The 19,655-nt window shown below is 37.3% G+C and overlaps 2 protein-coding genes across 2 annotated transcripts in view; one reads left to right on the forward strand and one right to left on the reverse strand.

Annotated features, from left to right (window-relative positions):
- Positions 1 to 9,797, forward strand: part of LOC127428028 (uncharacterized) — a 38,737-nt gene extending 28,940 nt beyond the window's left edge. Inside the window, exons 11-18 of the mRNA XM_051676053.1 lie at positions 6,436 to 6,486; positions 7,093 to 7,131; positions 7,234 to 7,311; positions 7,419 to 7,437; positions 7,662 to 7,704; positions 7,834 to 7,900; positions 8,219 to 8,268; positions 8,418 to 9,797. Of these exons, the coding sequence (XP_051532013.1) occupies positions 6,436 to 6,486; positions 7,093 to 7,131; positions 7,234 to 7,311; positions 7,419 to 7,437; positions 7,662 to 7,704; positions 7,834 to 7,900; positions 8,219 to 8,268; positions 8,418 to 8,507 (437 nt within the window). The 3' untranslated portion in view covers positions 8,508 to 9,797. The remainder of the gene's footprint in view (positions 1 to 6,435; positions 6,487 to 7,092; positions 7,132 to 7,233; positions 7,312 to 7,418; positions 7,438 to 7,661; positions 7,705 to 7,833; positions 7,901 to 8,218; positions 8,269 to 8,417) is intronic.
- cacna2d3 (calcium channel, voltage dependent, alpha2/delta subunit 3) overlaps positions 9,793 to 19,655 on the reverse strand; it is a 71,883-nt gene continuing 62,020 nt past the window's right edge. The window contains exons 27-38 of the mRNA XM_051675490.1: positions 18,987 to 19,064; positions 18,448 to 18,509; positions 16,610 to 16,654; positions 15,984 to 16,046; positions 15,778 to 15,848; positions 15,612 to 15,687; positions 15,487 to 15,527; positions 15,340 to 15,395; positions 14,919 to 15,033; positions 13,533 to 13,648; positions 13,279 to 13,358; positions 9,793 to 10,579 (exon numbers count right to left, since the gene is read on the reverse strand). Of these exons, the coding sequence (XP_051531450.1) occupies positions 10,487 to 10,579; positions 13,279 to 13,358; positions 13,533 to 13,648; positions 14,919 to 15,033; positions 15,340 to 15,395; positions 15,487 to 15,527; positions 15,612 to 15,687; positions 15,778 to 15,848; positions 15,984 to 16,046; positions 16,610 to 16,654; positions 18,448 to 18,509; positions 18,987 to 19,064 (896 nt within the window). The 3' untranslated portion in view covers positions 9,793 to 10,486. The remainder of the gene's footprint in view (positions 10,580 to 13,278; positions 13,359 to 13,532; positions 13,649 to 14,918; positions 15,034 to 15,339; positions 15,396 to 15,486; positions 15,528 to 15,611; positions 15,688 to 15,777; positions 15,849 to 15,983; positions 16,047 to 16,609; positions 16,655 to 18,447; positions 18,510 to 18,986; positions 19,065 to 19,655) is intronic.

Raw genomic sequence — 19,655 nt, forward strand, 5'->3', positions numbered from 1 at the left:
CCTTCTACACGACCTAGCTGAATCCTCTCTACAATAATGCCAATATTCTTATATTGGCTATGGTGTTTGAGCCCCGCCCTTTTAGGCATGAAGCTGTCCGCTATGAAAGCAGCCGCTCAAACACCATTCCTCAGAATTTTCTGATTCAGGGACAAAGAGCGCATCGCTCGCACCTCAAAGAACTCTTGAGTCTTGTAGTGCAGCCAGCATTCGCAATGTCTCGTTCCCTTCGTCTCAGGGAACCGAGGTTACATACGTAACCGAGACATTCCCTTATGACTCAGTACACTTGACATTACGTTCTGCTAACGCAAATGGGGATCAGAGTCCCATCACACTGTACTACATGACATAACCTTCCCAGAGAGCAAACATGATGCCGCAGTTTGCAATGGGATTGTGAAATATCTCTGTTCGTCTGGGAAAGGAGGAAGCGGGAGTCTGATCCACATTAAATTAACTTTAATCAGACAGAACATCAAACTGAAAACACAGCAACATAAACAAACACACAGAGCGGCCGCGTGTGTCTCTCTCTTTCTCTCTCTCTCTCTCTCTCTCTCTCTTTCTCTCTCTCTGGCATCCCCGGCTCTTCCGTTATCTCTCTCCCGCTGATTAGGCAAGTCAGCACCGGGCGTGCATCCTCACGGCCCGGCCACGCCCTCCTCCTCGTCACACTCCTCCACCACCCGATTCAGGCCGGGGTGCCATCCGGACCCCCGCCCCCCCCAGCTACCTTTTCCACCCGGTCCTCCTCTGCCTCCTGGCGGCCGGTAACGGCTCCTCCACCCTCTGTCGGATGGCCGCGGTGTGTTCTCCCAGACAGCGTGCTCTTCCTCCTTTCCCGGGTTTCGGCACCAGTGTGAAAGATCTCTGTTCGTCAAGATCAATATTTGTCTTTGGACTTACAGCATGGACAGTACAACACAAAGTTCTACCAAGATCCAATATCACTTTAATGGATAAAGCCGGTGTAATTTGAGATTTTACTTATTGTAAACATGGCCTGTGAAAAGAGCAAAAACTGCATTGCTTTTTAACAACTATGGTGCATCTCACCACCACCAGAAATACTTTATTATCATGCAACTAATTGAACTCCATGGTATTCTAAAATTAAAACAAGTCACAAACTTGCAATTTTGCCTTGGTCTGCATAAATTATCGTTACGATGACACTTCATGAAGTAGTTTCCCAGAAAAGTGTAATGAAGAATTGTGCTGATCAAAGATAAAATATAGGTCTGTGACTGTGATTTTTGGAATACAGAGAAGTTCAATTAGTTACATAATATAAGGTGTTTCTGATGGTGGCTATATGGGCCATAGCTGAAATGCACTGTAGGTTTTGCTCTTTTAATAGGCCATGGTGACAATAAGTATAAACAAACAAACCCCATTTCCAGAAAAGTTGGGATATTTTGTAAAATGCAATAAAAACAAGAATCTGTGATTTGTTAATTCTCTTGAACCTTTATTTAAATGACAAATGTACAAAGAAAAGATTTCCAATGTTTTCACTGACCAACTTAATTGTATTTGGTAAATATAAACAAATGTGCAATTTGATGCCTGCAACACACTCAAAAAAGCTGGGACAGAGGCATGTTTACCACTGTGTTACATCACCTTTCCTTTCAATTACACTGCTTAATCATTTGGGAAATGAGGATACTAATTGTTGCAGTTTTGCAAGTGGAATTTTTGCCCTTTCTAGGTTGATTCAAGACTTCAGCTGCTCGACAGTCCGAGGTCGTCGTTGTCTGATTCTCCTCTTCATGGTGTCATACATTTTCAATAGGAGACAGATCTGGACTGCAGGCTGGCCAGTCAAGCACACGCACTCTGTGTCTACGAAGCCACGCTGTTGTAGCATGTGCAGAATGAGGCCTGGCATTGTCTTGCTGAAATAACCATTGACTTCCCGGGAAAAGACGCCGTCTTGATGGCAGCATATGTCTCTCTAAAATCCCAATATACGCCTCCGCGTCAATGGTACCTTCACACATATGCAAGTCACCCATGCCGTGGGCACCTATGCACCCCCATATCATGACAGATGTTGGCTTTTGCACCTTTCACTGATAAAAGTCAGGATGGACTGAGATTTCTCCATATTCCCTGAATCTTTTCACAATAATATGTAGATGGTGAAAGACCTAAATTCGTGGTAATCTTGCATTGAATTTTTTACCGTTTGACAATTCTCACAAAGTTTGGCACAAAGTGGTTAGTCATGACCCATCTTTGCTTGCAAAGACTGAGCCTTTGGTGGATGCTCCTTTTATACCCAATCATGATACCCTCATCTGTTACCAATTCATCTGCTTATTGTGGAATGTTTCAAAACAGTGTAACTTGAGTAAGGATTAATTGACGAGGGACTGTTGAATTGTTTAAAAATAATGCACACCCCAGGTGGTAGTGCGGTCACGACGAGCAGCGTCAATGGGCAGGAGTCAATTATTCCGCTTATACCACGGTTACCACACTTTAAGACATCGTTCAGGGTTTTATCTCAAGACATTTTCTGGTTTTCGTCCCTAAAACGCTCCTGTGAATGGAACAACTTTCTTCCGCCAAGTATTCAGCATCTTGCTTTAATACAGTCAGAGCCTTCCTTGCTAATTCGAAAACATCACGTTAGAACTAGCAATGAAGGATGCGCTGCTTTACTTGAGGACGTACTGGAGTAATAAGGTAGTGCGTTTGTGCATGTGTGTGAGTTTGTTTTTGAGGGATCCAAAGAGAGAAACTCAGAAAATTAGAGAGATCGCTTCTGGGATTACCTTTTTTGTTGCAGCTCACTCAGAAATAACATCATTTCAAAATCGCCAAGATGGGTGTCGCCATATTCCCGTTAAAATCCATAACAACCTTTTTTCATCCCCACTGAGATGCAGGAGTTTCTCTCACGAGTATGTTTGGGCCTTAAGTGTGTGCGTTATGCATATAATGTCTGTGTGTCCACGAGTGTGAGTGTCTGTGTGTGTATGTGTGTGTGTGTGTGTATGTGAATTAAACTGCACGTTTCCATTAATTGTAAAGTTTGACATGGAAAACGGCAGATCAAATGCAGGGGGCGGCTTGTTGGCGGAGTCGTTGGGGATCGTTGGTTTGATTTTCTGTGGCATTTGGATGATTTTCAGTGGCATTTGTTTCCCGACAGGATCATGCTCCATTGCTTTCTGTCTTTTGCCGAAGGTGCCCAGTAGCTTCTCAGGCTTGTTTCGCACTTGTGACCAGTGACAGACATGATCTGCCTGCTCTCCAGCCCTGCCTCTGTCAACATTTGAACTGTGGTGCTTCTCAGGGAATGATTGGTGTATCTTTTTGATAACCCAACTACCTCGCTGATGCGCGGAAGCATGTTTCCAAGATAGTTCACACCCATCGGTTCGTGGGAGTACCAATACTTTCTCCTGTCAAGCTCATCCAGTGGGACTCTGGATGAAGGTAGAAGGATATGGCATCAGGTGGGCATTTTGTGATGTACTTTTTGAAACTTTTAACTGGACAAAGAGGGTCACCTGGATTGGGAAACATGAATCCTCGGTAGCTGTCTTTGTTGGGATCACTGGGCTTTTTGTGGTTTTAAGTTTCTGCCTTATGAGACAAGCAAACGTATTCAACACCATCTTCGTCTTTTTTAATGATGAATGAATGTTTTCTTAACTCTCAATTTCCTTCACGTACCCTCCTCGCCAGGTTCAGCTGAATGTCAAACCAGACTTTGCATACCAGCCCAGTTGCTGTGTCTGGTGACAGATATGGAGAGTTACGAATGCGCTCTATTTCAGCAGTGGAAATTGGAGGATGATGAGAGCTGACGTCTTTCCCAGCCTAGCGAAATTTTTTGAGGACGGCCCTGAATACATCGTTAGATGATCTGAATTCCGTTTGCTCAATTATGTTATATTTAGAAATATAATGGTTCAGTCCAGCTCTTAGGGAGAGAAAACTTGACACTGAATACTCTGTGCCCGCTGCACTTCTGACTGTGGCACAGAAAGCTTGCATCTGGGTATTTAGGGCGTTTGCCCCCTCTCTCTCTATCTCTTCCACAGAAGTATTTTTGGCTTTAAGCCAATCTTTAAAAACATTTACTGCCCAAGCTGTTTTGTTTTTTTTTTTCACCCTCAAGCCTGTCTAGCTGTTCATCGCTGATTGTTTTATGTCGTTTGCTGTTGCTGGTTCCCTTTGATGTTCTCTTTCGTTTGTAACGTTTTTCATCTGGACTGTCCAATTCAGCTGCCGCCCAGTTGTTTAAATTCTCATGCTTTATATAAATATTAAAAGTCATTTCTGGAAAATCGAAATTGTCTGTCATTTTGTTTGATGTTTGATCTTTTTGTTTGTTGTTTGATCTGTATGCTGTGGTGGACTGTAGGCTAGCCTATAACTTTTCCGTTATTTCAGTTAACTTGGCGGAGAGATATGGAACCGTTATGTGGTCAAGACCTGGAACTACTTCCAAGCCATGCGTTTCCTTGAAAAATAATTGCACGCCTTACGTCCGTCATCCAATCAGAATCAAGCATTCAACACACCCGTGGTATAAATATTCTATAAAATTTTCCCTCTTATTTTGCCCGTGTCACAACTTTTTTGAGTGTGTTGCAGGCATCAGATTAAATATATATATATATATTTACAAAATAATCAAGTTGGTCTGCCAAAACATTAAAAGTCATTTCTTTGTACTTTTGTCAGTTAAATAAAGTTTCAAGAGAATTAACAAGTCACAGATTCTTGTTTTTATTGCATTTTACAAAATATCCCAACTTTTCTGGAAATGGTGTTTGTACACTGGCCTTACCCTTCAAAGTGCCTCACCACTATGCCATGAAATAAATTAAAATAACACCCCCTGAGTTTAAACCCTCTGACATATGTGATGTGTGGTTAAGCATGTACTAAAATAATACACAATTTTTTTTTTTTAAGTAGTCAACTGTACTCTAATTTTACTATTTAGTTTTTAAAAACTTGTAAAATTTATATACTTGCATTTTAATGTGAAAAGACTGGATTGCTGATGTAAATCCCGGTAAATGTGAAGAGATTTGCTTTCAAAAGCAACTTGTGATATACTTTGAGTTCTTGAGCATTTTGACATTTTCAATAGTGAATATAGAGAATAGCTGAATAGTGTAAATAGAGATTTGCAGTCAGTATTAATTACTTGGGGATGTATTTTGCAATAATTATTGACATTTGTACATCTTCATTCTACATTTAGGGGCAGTGGTAGCTCAGCGGTTAAGGCTCTGGGTTACTGATCAGAAGGTCGGTGGTTCAAGCCCCAGCACTGCCAAGATGCCACTGTTGGGCCCTTGAGCAAGGCCCTTAACCCTATCTGCTCCAGGGGCGCCGTATCATGGCTGACCCTGCACTCTGACCCCAGCCTAGCTGGGATATGTGAAAAAGAAGAATTTCACCGTATATGTGCAAATGTATAATGTGTGATAAATAAAGAAAATTAATTATAAAAAATTAATTAATCTTCAAACCTATATTTAAAAAACGAATGTGTAAAAACTGGTTAAATCCTTAAAATGTCTGATTGTGTAAATATACAAAAAATTATCTTTGAATGTAGCTACATATTAAAGGAATAGTTAAGTATTTTGAATTCTGGGCCCAAATGACATTTTCAGTCATGGTCGCTATTAGTAGAATCCAGAACTTCGCTAGCTCCCTGCTCCGTCCGTCCGCTAACACCTTTGACAACAATGATAAACGTTGTTTTGCAAGACACAATGTTCGCAGTGTAATCATACTGGTGTCAGTATGTTTTCTTGAAAAAACTGTTTTAAAAAAAAAAGCTTTCTGTCAGCAGTTATTTTTGGATTCTTCTGGCTCTCGTGGAGCTTACACTGGCTGAGAAGGTAGTGCGTCTTTGAGAAAAATAGCACAAATAACAAATAACGTACTGACACCGGTATGATTATACTGTGAGCGTCATATTTTGAAAAGCGTTTGTCATAGTTTTCAAAGTAGAGATGGAGGGGGCTTCCCGGTGTTATGGGACAGGTGGAGCAGGGGAGCTAGCGAAGTTCTGGTTTCTACTAATAGTGATCATGAAAACATGTCATTTGGCTTTTGGTCTTTTGTTTCATGAAAAAAATTATTTGAATGAAATAAATCGATTAGTAACCGGTTAACAGCATTTAACAATAACGTTTTCACTCCGGAACAACTGAAAGGGTCTTCGTTCCCATTTTTGAACCGTTTTTAGTCCCTATTTACAAATAAGTAACATCAAAAGCAATCTGCTATACAATAGTTAAATTCATGTCCAATATATCCATGACTTTTAAGAATAATTGTTTAGAAATTGTTTAGAAATCAGCCCTTCTTGATACTCTTTTTAAAACATTCTATTTTAATAGTGAATCTACACCCTGTAACATTATTGAACTCTTTCTGCAGTTAACAATCCAAAATCTACACAGCCTGCTATCAAAACAACATCAAAACCTTGTAAGTACATTTTGGCTTTGCTTGTAGAATACTAACTTTTAAAACACTTAAATAGATGTAAATCACTTGAGTTGAGACTCAACTTAGTTGAGATCATGTCCTGTAATTTCACTTAAAAAAAATAAATACATATTTTTCTTATGTAATAATTTCATTGTCTTAGTTTATTTTGGATCTTTCCACCACTTTCCAATTAGCCAGTTTCTCAGTTACCACAATAATATTAAAAGGACAGCTGATTAAAATTTAATGCCAGTCTTTCCATTTTCCAATTGTGACATTGTTAAATTGTCATTGCAGTTTCAACAGCAACCTCTACTAGCAATGCTTTCAAAAATGCAACAAAAAGCTGCGAGTAAAATTGAATATTCAGTCCCACTTGCCCAAACCCAACATGCCCTACTTGGTGACTTACAGTACTGCATTTTTTTCTGCTTTATCTGAACTACATTTGAAGCTTTAAATTTTAAACATGCACCCTTCACTTTACGGTCATATCATCAAGATGAAAACACTGATGTCTATATTCACAATGCATTAGTCAAGTGAGCAGTACTTTTTTTATTGACTGTTAGATAAATTAATCTGAGATTGTTTCTGTTGCAGCTGTTCCTCACACCACTCACATTTTAGCGAGTCCTAAAGGTTCTGTCTATAACACAACACATCGATTTGAATTTGATTTGTAATTATTTTCCACAAATACACATAATCATGGTTTAAAGCATTGTTTTTCTGTTTATTTAGGCACATGGATTATGGTGATTTCCACTGGTGTAGGTTTATTTATATCTGGACTCATTGGGCTTATCTGTTTATGCTCAAGTAAGTAAAGTTTACAAATTGATATACTTAGCTCTACACTGTTCAATACAGAATTTACCATGTGAGCAGGAAATGAACATATGACACAGCAGTTTATTGTTTTCCAGGTAAAAAAAGAACTGCGTGGTAAGTTTTTTCATCTGTTCCATAGTCTGTGATACGTACAGTATATGCAGGTTTTTGTAGGTAATAACATATATTTTTTTGTAGTCTAGAAAGCATTTCCAAATGTTTATTTTATAATTGTATGCACATACGCATCATTGTACATCCATAAAGGTCAATGACTGACTGATTCTAGGAAGAAAGATAAACAATATGTACTGAGATTCTGTTGTATTATTTGTTAGCCCTCAGGTAAATTTTGACAGTCATGCAATTGCAGGAGATAAGGTGAGTAAAGTTGCAAAGTAATAAATATATTTTCAGTATACAGTAATGAGTAGATTGTACTATAAGTGAAGTATGAATGAATAAAAGACATACAATTTCTATAAATGGTTTATGAACTCTGTTATTTAGAATGGTTCTGGAACTGCAGAGGCATATTCTTTGATCATTTGTGTACCAGCCACATCTCAGCCCACAGGTATGAAAACATCAGTAAATACAGGACTTCCACACCTTCCCTCACAGGGATAGTTCACCCAAAAATGAAAATGCTGTCTTTATTTTCTCACCCTCATGTTGTTACAAACCCATATGAACGTCTTTCTTCCATGTAACACAAAAGGAGATGTTAAGCAGAATGCATATTCTCTTTCCAATTAATAAAAGTAAATGGTGACTGAGATTTTTTGGTGAACCATCCCTTTAAGGTGCATAAAACAGGTTCATGTTAAAAAATGTGTTTATAAAAATACAAATATGTTCTTCAAATAACAAAAGCTTCTGCATTACATTGCAGTTGCTTTGGTTAGCAAACAACAGAAAGAGGGAAGTGCTGAGGAGAATGAGGTGTGTGAACACAATCACATCACTAACCCACATGACAAATTTAACCAGAACCACATTCAATTTCCATTATGAACCGAAACCTAACATTAACTTTGGTCTTCTGGACTGGCAACAATCTTTCTGTTTCTTTTCTTTTTTCCTTCATTAAGAATGTTTACCACATGTACTGCACCATCCCTGACACAGCAGTTAACTCCAATACAGGCGATCAAGTCTACAGTTTGGCGAAGATGAACTGATGTGCTGTTTTTTAGTATGTATTTGTTATTCGCACAGAGATTGGACAGGGTTTGCATATTCCTGGTGCCAATTTTGAGGGTGTTGCTCTCAAACTAGTGCCACCAAAAACGTTTGTTTTGCTTTCTGTTAACAACTTTTATACTTTTTAGCCTACAAATGTATTTTCCTTTGATACTTTGGGCCATGTTGATTTTTTTCAACCTGGTTGTGGCAATTCAACAAGCCTCATAAAGTCTGACACCAAATGGATTTTTGATTTTCAGAACACCCATGAATAGTCATGCTTTTTTCCTTGAGTATTATGGAATACTATTTACCAGTACCAAATATCAAGGTCCACCATAAGACTTTCAACCATTTTTTTTTTTTTTTACTTTATTATTATTATTATTGTTATCATTATTAACAAATCTAGGCCAAATGATCTTCTGAAACTGGAAAACATTTGTTTTTGATTTTGATAGTATCACACCAATAAATTTAACAGTGAGGGTGGCAAACATGATTCAAGGCATCTCTAGGCTATTCTTTTGCCTATTGAAATAAGTCTTTAGGATGTGAGTATTGCTATGTTATTCATGCGTTTATTTCATCTAGAATGGACTACTGTAATTCTTTATATTTGGGAATATCAAATGCTTCACTATCACGTTTACAGTTAATGCAATATGCAGCGGCTAGACTCCTGACTGGCACCAGGAAGTATACTAGTATCTCTCCATTTTTAGCCTCTTTGCATTGGCTTCCAGTCAGATACAGAGTTCAATTCAAGGTACTTTTAATGGTTTTTTAAGGATTTACATGGACTTGCACTAGATTAAATTTCAGAGCTCTTACATCAACATCAAACCACTAGACCTTTAAGATCTTCACAGAGCCTGCTTTTAAGTGTCCATAAATCCCGTTTGAAAACCAAAGGGGATCGTGCCTTCTCTGTTGCAGCCAATCGCCTTTATATAGTCTGCCGATTCATATTAGATAGCATTGAGTCTTTTAAGCCTCAGTTGAAGACTCATCTTCACTCTATTGCTTATAACTGTTCTTAGATTTACTGTTATTGTTTTGGCTTATATTGTGCATGTTTTAATTGTGACTGTATTTTAAATTTTGTTAGTGTAAAGCATTTTGGTCAACATATGTTGTTTTTAAATGTGCTATACAAATAAATATGATTGATTGATTGACTAAAGAATGTCCTACATTAAATTCTCTGGATCATTCTTAGTGCCACCGGAATAATAAAAATTATAATAATCTAAATTGGAATATTTTCAATAATCAGGTTGCTGGCCCTCTATGACAGATGTTACTATCTCCCAAAAATGCAAATGGGGCATTCCAAGATATATTTTTTTAAATAATTCAAAGAAAACTGATGGAAAATATGTTTTTTATTAACATAACATGGCTTTCCTTTGATGTAAAGGGATTAAGCAATTAAAAGTCATTTTTCAAGTACTTCTTTTAAGCAAGCAAAACTTATAAAGTTTGTGAAGAACCCACATCTCATCTTTTGATGACAACGTATGCTATTCTTACAAAGCAATGTGAAATATTCCTATTTTTTCCACGTCATGCATCTTTTAAATAAAATGTTTATTTTAATTGGGAGGCAGGCAAATAATTCTGAAATGAATGACATTTCTGCTAATTTTTTCCTCTGTGCTGAACACAGTACAGATTAAGACTAAAGTCAGGTATGAAATAATCTTATATCACAACTACATGGACTGCAGCTGCTGTGGTGGCTGATAGTGGCCACTAATATCCAGTTATATTTGCTTGTCCATATGTAAGAGTAAAACACTCTGCACATTCTAAAAATGTCTTTGATGGTAATAAATATCATCTATCCTTTGAAATCCAAAAATCACATAGATGATTTTGTCTCAGTGGACTGAGATTTCATGTTTGGCGGAAGCAAGGCTCTCTTATTTGAGTGTTATATAAGCCCAATGGTTAAGGCCGTGGTCAAAGGTCACCTGCTGATGAGGAAGTATAATACTGGGAATAGAATAGCCACCATTGGAAAATTCAAAGCATTCGCTGATCCACATTCCACAGCGTTCTCCTGTAGAAAACAAAAAACAAAAACAGTGTTAGCTAGTAAACCCTACAAAAATGCAGAAAGTCTTACATATATGAGTCTTATATGAATAGACAGAAAGTAGGAAAGACATTTGCAATTAACCTAATCAAGCTTAATATTTTAACTCTGTAATAGGGGAAAAATCATAACGATTAGATTTGACAAATTTTTTTTATGGCACAAAAAATATTAACTGTAAATAATGTGGTCTGGTGTGATTTCTGAATTCATCTTAAACCTTTGAACATTCAACCCCAAAACATTTTGGAACATATCAGAGTTGAATAATCACTGCGCAAAACAGGTTTTGAAAGAGAAATGTCATGGTTTAATGGTTTTTCTTTTCAATAACGTGTGATCACAAGGCACATATAAAAACTGAGTGACACAACTAGAATTTGCACAGTGATTCATGTTATAATAGGGCTGAAATGATTAGTATGTTAGACAACGTCGACAATAAAAAATTGTAGACAAAAATGTTTGTTGTCGAATAGTCATTTGATCTCATTTAACGTAACATGAGATCAAACACTAATGATGACGCGGGAGAGCAGCACTGCAGTTCGCGCCTGACTGAGGAGAGGAAGAAAACAGCTCACAGTCCAGATGCACTCTAAACTTTCCAAACAACTTCAGGTGATGTAGATCGCAAAGTATGAGGGAATTATACAAAAATACAAAATAAGTAAATACAGAAGCACTTGCGTTGTAAAAGCTGCCACTCTGCTGAAGCAAAGTGTCGAGCGTTTTTAAAGGAAACACCCCGAAGTTACATCTTTAATGCAGTTATATTTAATGCGTTATAGCTTTATTAAAGTTCAAATAATACGGAAGCAGATAACTACGATATCCGAAACTGGCATTTCTCTGTGCAGTCAGCGCCTCTTCTATGAGTTGCGCAAATGTCCCGATCTAAGGGGGAGAGACTGAAACTGCAACTGGCTGATGCACACTCTGTCGCGGGGACACTCATCCCTCGAACACACGCGCTTGCTGCAGCTAGATTATAACGTGATGGCTCACGACTAATTGAATCATAATATATGTCACTGTGCATTTCTTATTATGAAAAAAATTGGCAATACGCAGCTTTATTAATAAGAGAGAGTTTGTTTTTTTTGAGAGTTAAAGATGGATTGAAGTGAACAAAAAAGTGAGAGAGGGTAGTCTTCGCTCCATTATATTGCTACAAAATACATTTTTGATTTCTTTTTGTTTTGGCTTGTTTCCCCAATATAAATATCAAAAATCCTTTTAAAACAACGTTAATTTTATTTAGCAGCTATACTGCAGAAGAAAAATTGTTATCTGAGAATGTTGAATATAATATTAAAAATACAAATATTTTAAAATATCTATATCCTTTAAAAAAAGATGCATTCACCTGAGAAGCATCATATAAGATATTTAGACTTGCTTTTAGAGAACAGATCTTGAATATAAGTGTATTTTGTCTTTACTGCACTCACAGAAGTATAACCAAGTGAAAAAATACACTTATATACCAAATACACTTATATTTGCATTCTCTTAAAGCAAGTCTAAATATCTTATATGTTACTTCTCAAGTAAATGTATCTTGTTTTAAGGATTTTTAGACAATTTTAAATGGAAAAAAGAAGACAAAAACACTTGATAAAAATAGGATTTTTTGCAGTGAATTTCTTTGCTGAATTAAACTTAATAAAAAGTATTTTTTTCCCCCTTTAATTCAGTTTAATGTCATTTAGAGGTATTTTTAAAAGATAATTTTGTCCTCTTTGTTGTTAGTAAGCATGTTTAATACAACCTTTTAAGTCAGGGCACAAGCTGAATAATCGGTTAAGAGCTAATGATTAATCATTGCAATAATCGCTGAATAGTCATTCTAATAATCATTAGATTAATCGATTATCAAAATAATTGTTAGTAGGGGCCTGGGTAGCTCAGTGGTAAAATACGCTGGCTACCACCCCTGGAGTTCACTAGTTCGCTAGTTCAAATCCCAGGGCGTGCTGAGTGACTCCAGGCAGGTCTCCTAAGCAACCAAATTGGCCCGGTTGCTAGGGAGGGTAAAGTCACATGGGGTAACCTCCTCGTGGTCGCTATAATGTGGTTTGTTCTCGGTGGGGCGCATGGTGAATTGAGCGTGGTTGCCGCGGTGGATGGCGTGAAGCCTCCACACGCGCTATGTCTCCGTGGCAACGCGCTCAACAAGCCACGTGATAAGATGCGCGGGTTGACTGTCTCAGACGCGGAGGCAACTGGGATTTGTCCTCCGCCACCCGGACTGAGGTGAATCACTACGCCACCATGAGGACTTAGAGTGCATTGGGAATTGGGCATTCCAAATTGGGAGAAAAAGGGGAAAAATCCAAAAAAAAAATAAATAAATAAATAATAATAATAATAAATAAATAAATAAATAAATAATTGTTAGTTGCAGCCCTAATTATAAACATTTTTATATATATATTTTTACATTTGAGTAAATAATATTAAGTAAATAATAAATAAATAAACATATAAATATATAATTAAATGTAGTAAATGAATATAATGATGTACCATATATATATATATATATATATATATATATATATAATATTAACGTTTTTTTCACCGCTTTCTGAGATGGACCTTACCAAAAAACACAGACACACATTAACACAAACACACACACACATTAACACACATACCTCAGGATGGAATGGGTGACAGGACTGCGGTCGTCTACGATCCTTCTGAAACTTTAGTCTGTCACACTTCAGAGATTCATTATGTGCTCAGAGGTAAAGGGTCATACTTAGAAAACTACTAGTGTGAAGTTCGATAAGTACAATACAACAACGAATTTAAAAAGATTTTTACATCATGACCACAGTGGAAACTTACAATTCTTTAACATGACAAAAAAGTATACTGTATCTGTGTTTGTCAGCTTATGAAAGGATATAAATGATCTCAATGGGTTCCATGGTAACTGGAGGAGTCAAGCTAAAGTCACATTTATTCTCAACTACCACCATGAACAGGTTACTGCTGGGAATCTGCTGAATAACAAACGTCCTGAGTGGGGAAAACAGAAATCAAGAAGTGAGAGTCTTGTATAGAAGAACTGTTGAAAAGTAACAGTTGTCTCTAAAAACAAGCTTGCTTCTTGTTTGCTTTGGCAGTTCGATATTAAGGGTGACACTGCTGTAATTATCTATGAAGGGGTTGATTCTGGTACAGTCTGAACTACAGAGCACACACAATTACCTATTTTAATCATAAAAAAACCCAAACATTTTGATTGATCATTATACAGAATATTTGGAGTGTCTATGGTGGTTACGGTCCTGCTAAATTGCTATTGAAATCCATAATAAATGTTAATCAACTGTAAAACACATCATTGGCCTTATTGGCTTTTTTGGGAAAACTAAGCACTATCTGACCGGTAAAAACTGTAAGCACTAGAATACAGTATGTCAGATATAAAATTGAAAGAAACAGTTCAGTACAGCTTTTGCAAATGTCAGAGCATGCTGTGTTTAGACTCAGCTCTACTCTATGTGCGCTGGTCCCATTGACCACAGACAGACTAAAATAGCTTTCCGCAGAAAGGTGTCAATGATGTGCGCGATGGGTTTTCATGCTTTTTATTTATAAGTATGAGAAGAGGGTGACTGTGAGAATGTTTACTGCACTTTGCATTGTCTCTTTTTCTGACGTGATCCCTCTGAAACTTTAGTCTGTCACTTGTAATTTTTTATAAAAATGTGACAGCTTGCCTCTGAAACAACATTCCTTTTCAGCTGACATCGCAAAGTCTTTCACTCACAAATATGTTACATTATGGAAGTTAAATGGGTCACAGTTGCCGTTCATGTTGACCTTAAAATTGAGTCGTGGTGGTCTTGTAATCATCTGTGAATCATTAACCCCTTACCCACACCCTATACCTAAACCTGTTGGTGCCAGATGGGCTGGTTTTAGTATTTCTGTAACTGCTGATCTCCTGTGATTTTCACGCACAACAGTCTCTAGAATTTACTCCGAATGGTGCCAAAAACAAAAAACATCCAGTGAGCAGCAGTTCTGTCGACGGAAATGCCTTGTTGATGAGAGAGGTCAACAGAGAATGGCCAGACTGGTTCGAGCTGACAAAGTCTAAAGTAACTCAGATAACAGCTCTGTACAATTGTGGTGAGAAGAATAGCATCTCATAATGCTATTCTGAGATACGGGTTGGCGCTGTTATAGCGGGGGGACCTACACAATATTAGGCAGGTGGTTTTAATGTTGTGGCTGATTGGTGTATAAACATGCACATTCTGGACAAAAGTGTTCTCACCGTATACAGCCGTCACAGGCAATGTTGCCTATGGTCTCTTTGATGGTGCGTTCAGACACAAAGGCTGGATACTCAGTGTCACATGGCACCATCATCGTCCTCTGAGCTCTCTGGGCTGATGGACAAATGGACACACTCAACGAATTTAACTTTCCCATATAATCCAAATCTGTGCATTTAAGATATGAATGTATTTAATATTATACATAAACCACATATTATGTGATGTGCCATTACAGTACTACTGTATGCAGTTGGCCTACAGCTGTGAACCAGCATTCAGAATTGGGATTTATAGGCTTATTAGTCTTTGTGCTGATTTTGTGCTGAACATTCAAAGTCGTGCAATGAAAAACGACAAGGGTCAGAATATAACACCATTAACCGTTTAAACATGGGTGAACATGTTTCTAAAAGATACCTTTTACTGTGGAGTCATAGTTCCACCAACTGTACAGGTTAAACTCCAGCAGAAATCTGTGATAAAGAGACATTTTCCGCTCAGAAATACAGAGTGAAAATTCCAAATTGTCATTAAAAATTCTAAGGCAAAAGGCTTCCTTCTTACATGACAAGTTCAGTCAAGAGCCATTTCACTGCGGTGAAGGGCTGAAAAGAAAGAGCATAGGGTGTCAGAGAAAGAATCCAAAGGCACCTATAGTCAAACACTCCTGATGATAGTGATGTACTCACGTCCAGTAAATTGCGTGCGCTATCACTGCTGCCTGCATACTCTTTACACAGAGCCTGATAGTCATATAAATTAATCCTAGCAGAGGCGAAAAGAGAGGAATATTACATTTATGCATTTGGAAGACACTTTTATCCAAAGTGACTTACAAGGCATCGAAAGTCTCACTTTTTAAAGGATCCCATCTGAAGCAGTTTGTTCATGACAGCTCCCTCCACCTCTCCAAAGAAGAGATTTGTCTGTAAGGAACACATTATGCACCAGTACTCTAGTCACATTTTATATTTAATGCTGGTTCATAATGGTTTTACTTTACTCTGCCTAACTCTTGGAAGTTCTTTTAATACCATAGTAAAGTACTGAGTATATCTTACTTGAGAAGTGTCTTCAGACACCAGGATGAAGCCATTGTTGTCTATGAGATAACATTTAATGTCCTGATGGGGGTAAGAAAGGAGGATTATTGTATACAGTAAAACACGATAGAAGGGACATGGCAAGCAAGACATTTTAGCTTTAATTCCTAATGTTAAAGCTCAGACTCAAATGTGTCGCCCCATTTATTAAAGTACAGTTTAAGCAAACATTACCAATTCAGATTGTAAATATCACTCTTTTTTGTGGAATCTAATGTGTTGCACTTTGGAATGAAAGGGAATAATCGAATCTAGCCGTGTTCTTTTTTTAAACACAAAATACATCCACTGAGCTTGCACTTTCAGGCCAAATGCTTCTACAAATAAGTGCATTAAAACAGTGAAAGCATTCCTGTTTTATTAAGAGTGGCTTAATACTAAAATGAATATTTAAAGGCACTCTAATCTAGACCTTCAGGGCATAGAACATGTCACACATCATACAGGAAGTGCCAGCTCATTTAGTTGCTCTGTCACGTTCAAACTGCCCCTTTTATAATGAGTGTGTTTTGAATACAGGCCATTTGGTGAGTTCCATCACTGGAAAAATGGCCAAAGGGAGAGAAAAAGAGAAACACATTTACCTCATTATCACAACTGATGATGCATTTGCCATCCAAAGCATTACACTGTATGGGCAGATACAAAAGGTTGAAGCAACTGCATAAAATGCATTCCATTTGCATATAGTTTCTTAAATCCCTTTTACACCATATGGAGTTAAAATAAGTTTAGAACAACAAAGTATAACTTACTGTATCTCAGTATTGTTAATTATGTATATTTACTATATATGTACATTTACAAAAAATATATATAGATATTAGGGCTGTTGATTTAACGTGTTAATTTAGTGCAATTAATTATATAAAAAAATAACGCATCAAAATTTAATTAATCATGCCCCCTGACCCATGTGCCACTGTTTTCTCATTTCTTTTGTCCCAGTCACAGAAATGCACAAGCTATCTCTTGTCCTTTTCTGTCTGTTTAAAAGCCACTATGTCCAAGTTACTATAAGGTAGTTTCCTATGAAATGTATGCTCATCTCAAGCTGTTTATAATGAGCCGATTTCATAGCACAGTAATGTCTGCATTAATTTTATGTGTGTAACCAACTCTCTATTATAACTTTACTGCTAAAGAAATGATTAATGGAAATGTTTATTATGATTGTTATATTGCACATTTCTGCATTTTATTTTCATGTTTAATAAAGTAGATTTCATCCCTATCATTACTGAACCCTCGTTTTATGTTTTTAGTTTACAGTTTTATTGTGTGTAGTGCATAGACGTACTGTTGTACTGTTGTAGTTACGGTTTTACTTGCATCATCAACTGAGGCTGTACAATATAAAATAAAATAATAAAGTCTTCCATTGAGCTTGTATCAGCCATATCACAAGTTTCATAGTAGATAAAACAGATAATCGTATTGAAATATACTGGTAACTGGTGGTGACTGAGGAGAGCCCCCTGTTCTGCTTTGAGTGTAGTGTCACAAAATATTTAAATACGAATGTTGTTTATCTTCATCAAAGCAAGTCATATTTTGGTTTTAAATGTTTAATCCAATAACATAATATCAACATGAAAATAGCACGTTATGACTCTGGCTCTGAATATCTCTGTCATGATCACAGGCGATGTTCAGGTAAGCTCAAATCATGAGATTCATCCGCCAGAAGAGCAGTGTTGAAACACATCTCATGTAAAGTGATCTTCCGCAAATTGCTTCCGCAAAATTTTAAGTTTTAACCACAAATAGTGCACCTCCTTAGTGCAGCTTAGTACAATATGTTCTTACAAGCCTCATCAGCAGGGGCCAGTCAGCGTGCATCAACAAACCCTTACAGGTAGAGACTATGGACAGCTGGATAAAGCACAACAATAGCAGGGGCGGAGCCAGGAGTTTTTCACAGGGGTGGCCTGGCAGGGGCCAGCTATCAGTCTGTAGTGGCACAGAAATTTCAGGCAGCATTTCCGTATCGTTGGGACGGGGGGTGGGGTGGGGGTGATACAGTGACACCTGGGACAGAGAGGTGCGGTGACCTTGGTGTGCGCACATGTTAAGACTCATGTGTGTTGCGGTTGTACAGAGACAGTTCCACCTCTAAAAACGAAATTGTGCCCAAGACAAAAAATGACCAAAGCGGCAGTTGCGAGTGGGGTGGCGAAGCCTGGCCACCCCCTAGCTCCGCCACTGAACAATAGGGGTCTCGAGATGCCAAAACTACTTTTAACTTGACACAGAGTCCTAAAAACGCAGCCACTTTCATATATATATATATATATATATATTGATAAATGTGATTAACTGTGATTAGTTCGATCACTTAATCAGCAAGTCATGTAGTTAATTCAATTAAATTTTTATTGATTGACAGCCCAAATATATATGCGCATATTTGTGTTCTTACCTGTCTACTGGCAGTCCAAAATTTTCTCTGAAAGAATTCCAGCTTCATTTGAATTCCCACAGCTTTGGGTGTCAAAAAATACACAAAAACACATTCGGTATAATGACGTTTAACTGTGTTCAGTGTAATTCAACAATATATAAAATGTATCCACTACCAGTCAAAAGTTCAGACATAACTGCTAATTTTTTTATTCTTACTCTGTCTTTACTAAATTTTACAATAATAGTGAAGTCACCCAAACTATGAAATAACTTACAGGGAAGTATGGTAAATGTATAGTGTAAAATAACAATAACAATTTAAAACTTATATTTTAGCTTCTTCAAAGTAACTACCCTTTGCACACACACACCAAAAAGTTTGAAGGAAAAATTTTTTTTAAAGTTGTTTTAAAGAAATTCATATTTGTCTGTAAAAATAATTTCAAGCATTTAAGCATATTAGATTGAAAAGGCTTTTTAAGATTATGATAAACATAAACATTTAGTAGTGTACATTAACATATTCTTCTTGCTTTGCCATAAGAAGACAAGTACCTGCCACTATAGGAGACTTCCTGTCATCTAGTAACTGGATAGCAGTGCTTGCCAAAACCACACTTTTATTTTCTCCTCCTTAAAAGAAATAACACAATTTAACATAAATACTCTCCAAAATCACAGGCAAACCGGTCAAGTCAATAATCCTTCAAACGGTTTGTTCTATTGTTTATTTCCAACACCAGATGGCGTCATTTATTTGCATAAATATTTATAAGCCTAATTGCATCAAGGCATGCTCCTTAGTTTGCATATTCAGATCAAAAGCAGCATGCATGGATTGAAACAAACACTCAGTTACATGAAAAAAATAGAGATAATTTACAGCGGTACATGCAGACGAGAGAGCGTTTGATCTGAGAGAAGACGAAAGATCACACTGTCTTTGTGATAAGGACTCCGAGAGTTGTTGAGTGGGATGTAATGATCCTGATCTGTCTCTCACACACACACATAGTGTGTGGATGTAAAAGTAGGGCACATTAATTACAGGCGAAGAAAAGAGCGATAAGCAGACAGCCTGTAAGAGGAAAGCAGTTCGGTGTAGCTATAGTAACAAACCACAGGCGTTCGATATACACAGACACGCTATTAAATCATTATATACAGCCTATTTACTGGTGTGTCATAAAACTGCAATTCTTAAAATCCAGCTGAAATATGTTC

Source organism: Myxocyprinus asiaticus, chromosome 37 (assembly GCF_019703515.2).
Source record: "Myxocyprinus asiaticus isolate MX2 ecotype Aquarium Trade chromosome 37, UBuf_Myxa_2, whole genome shotgun sequence".
NCBI lineage: Eukaryota > Metazoa > Chordata > Actinopteri > Cypriniformes > Catostomidae > Myxocyprinus > Myxocyprinus asiaticus.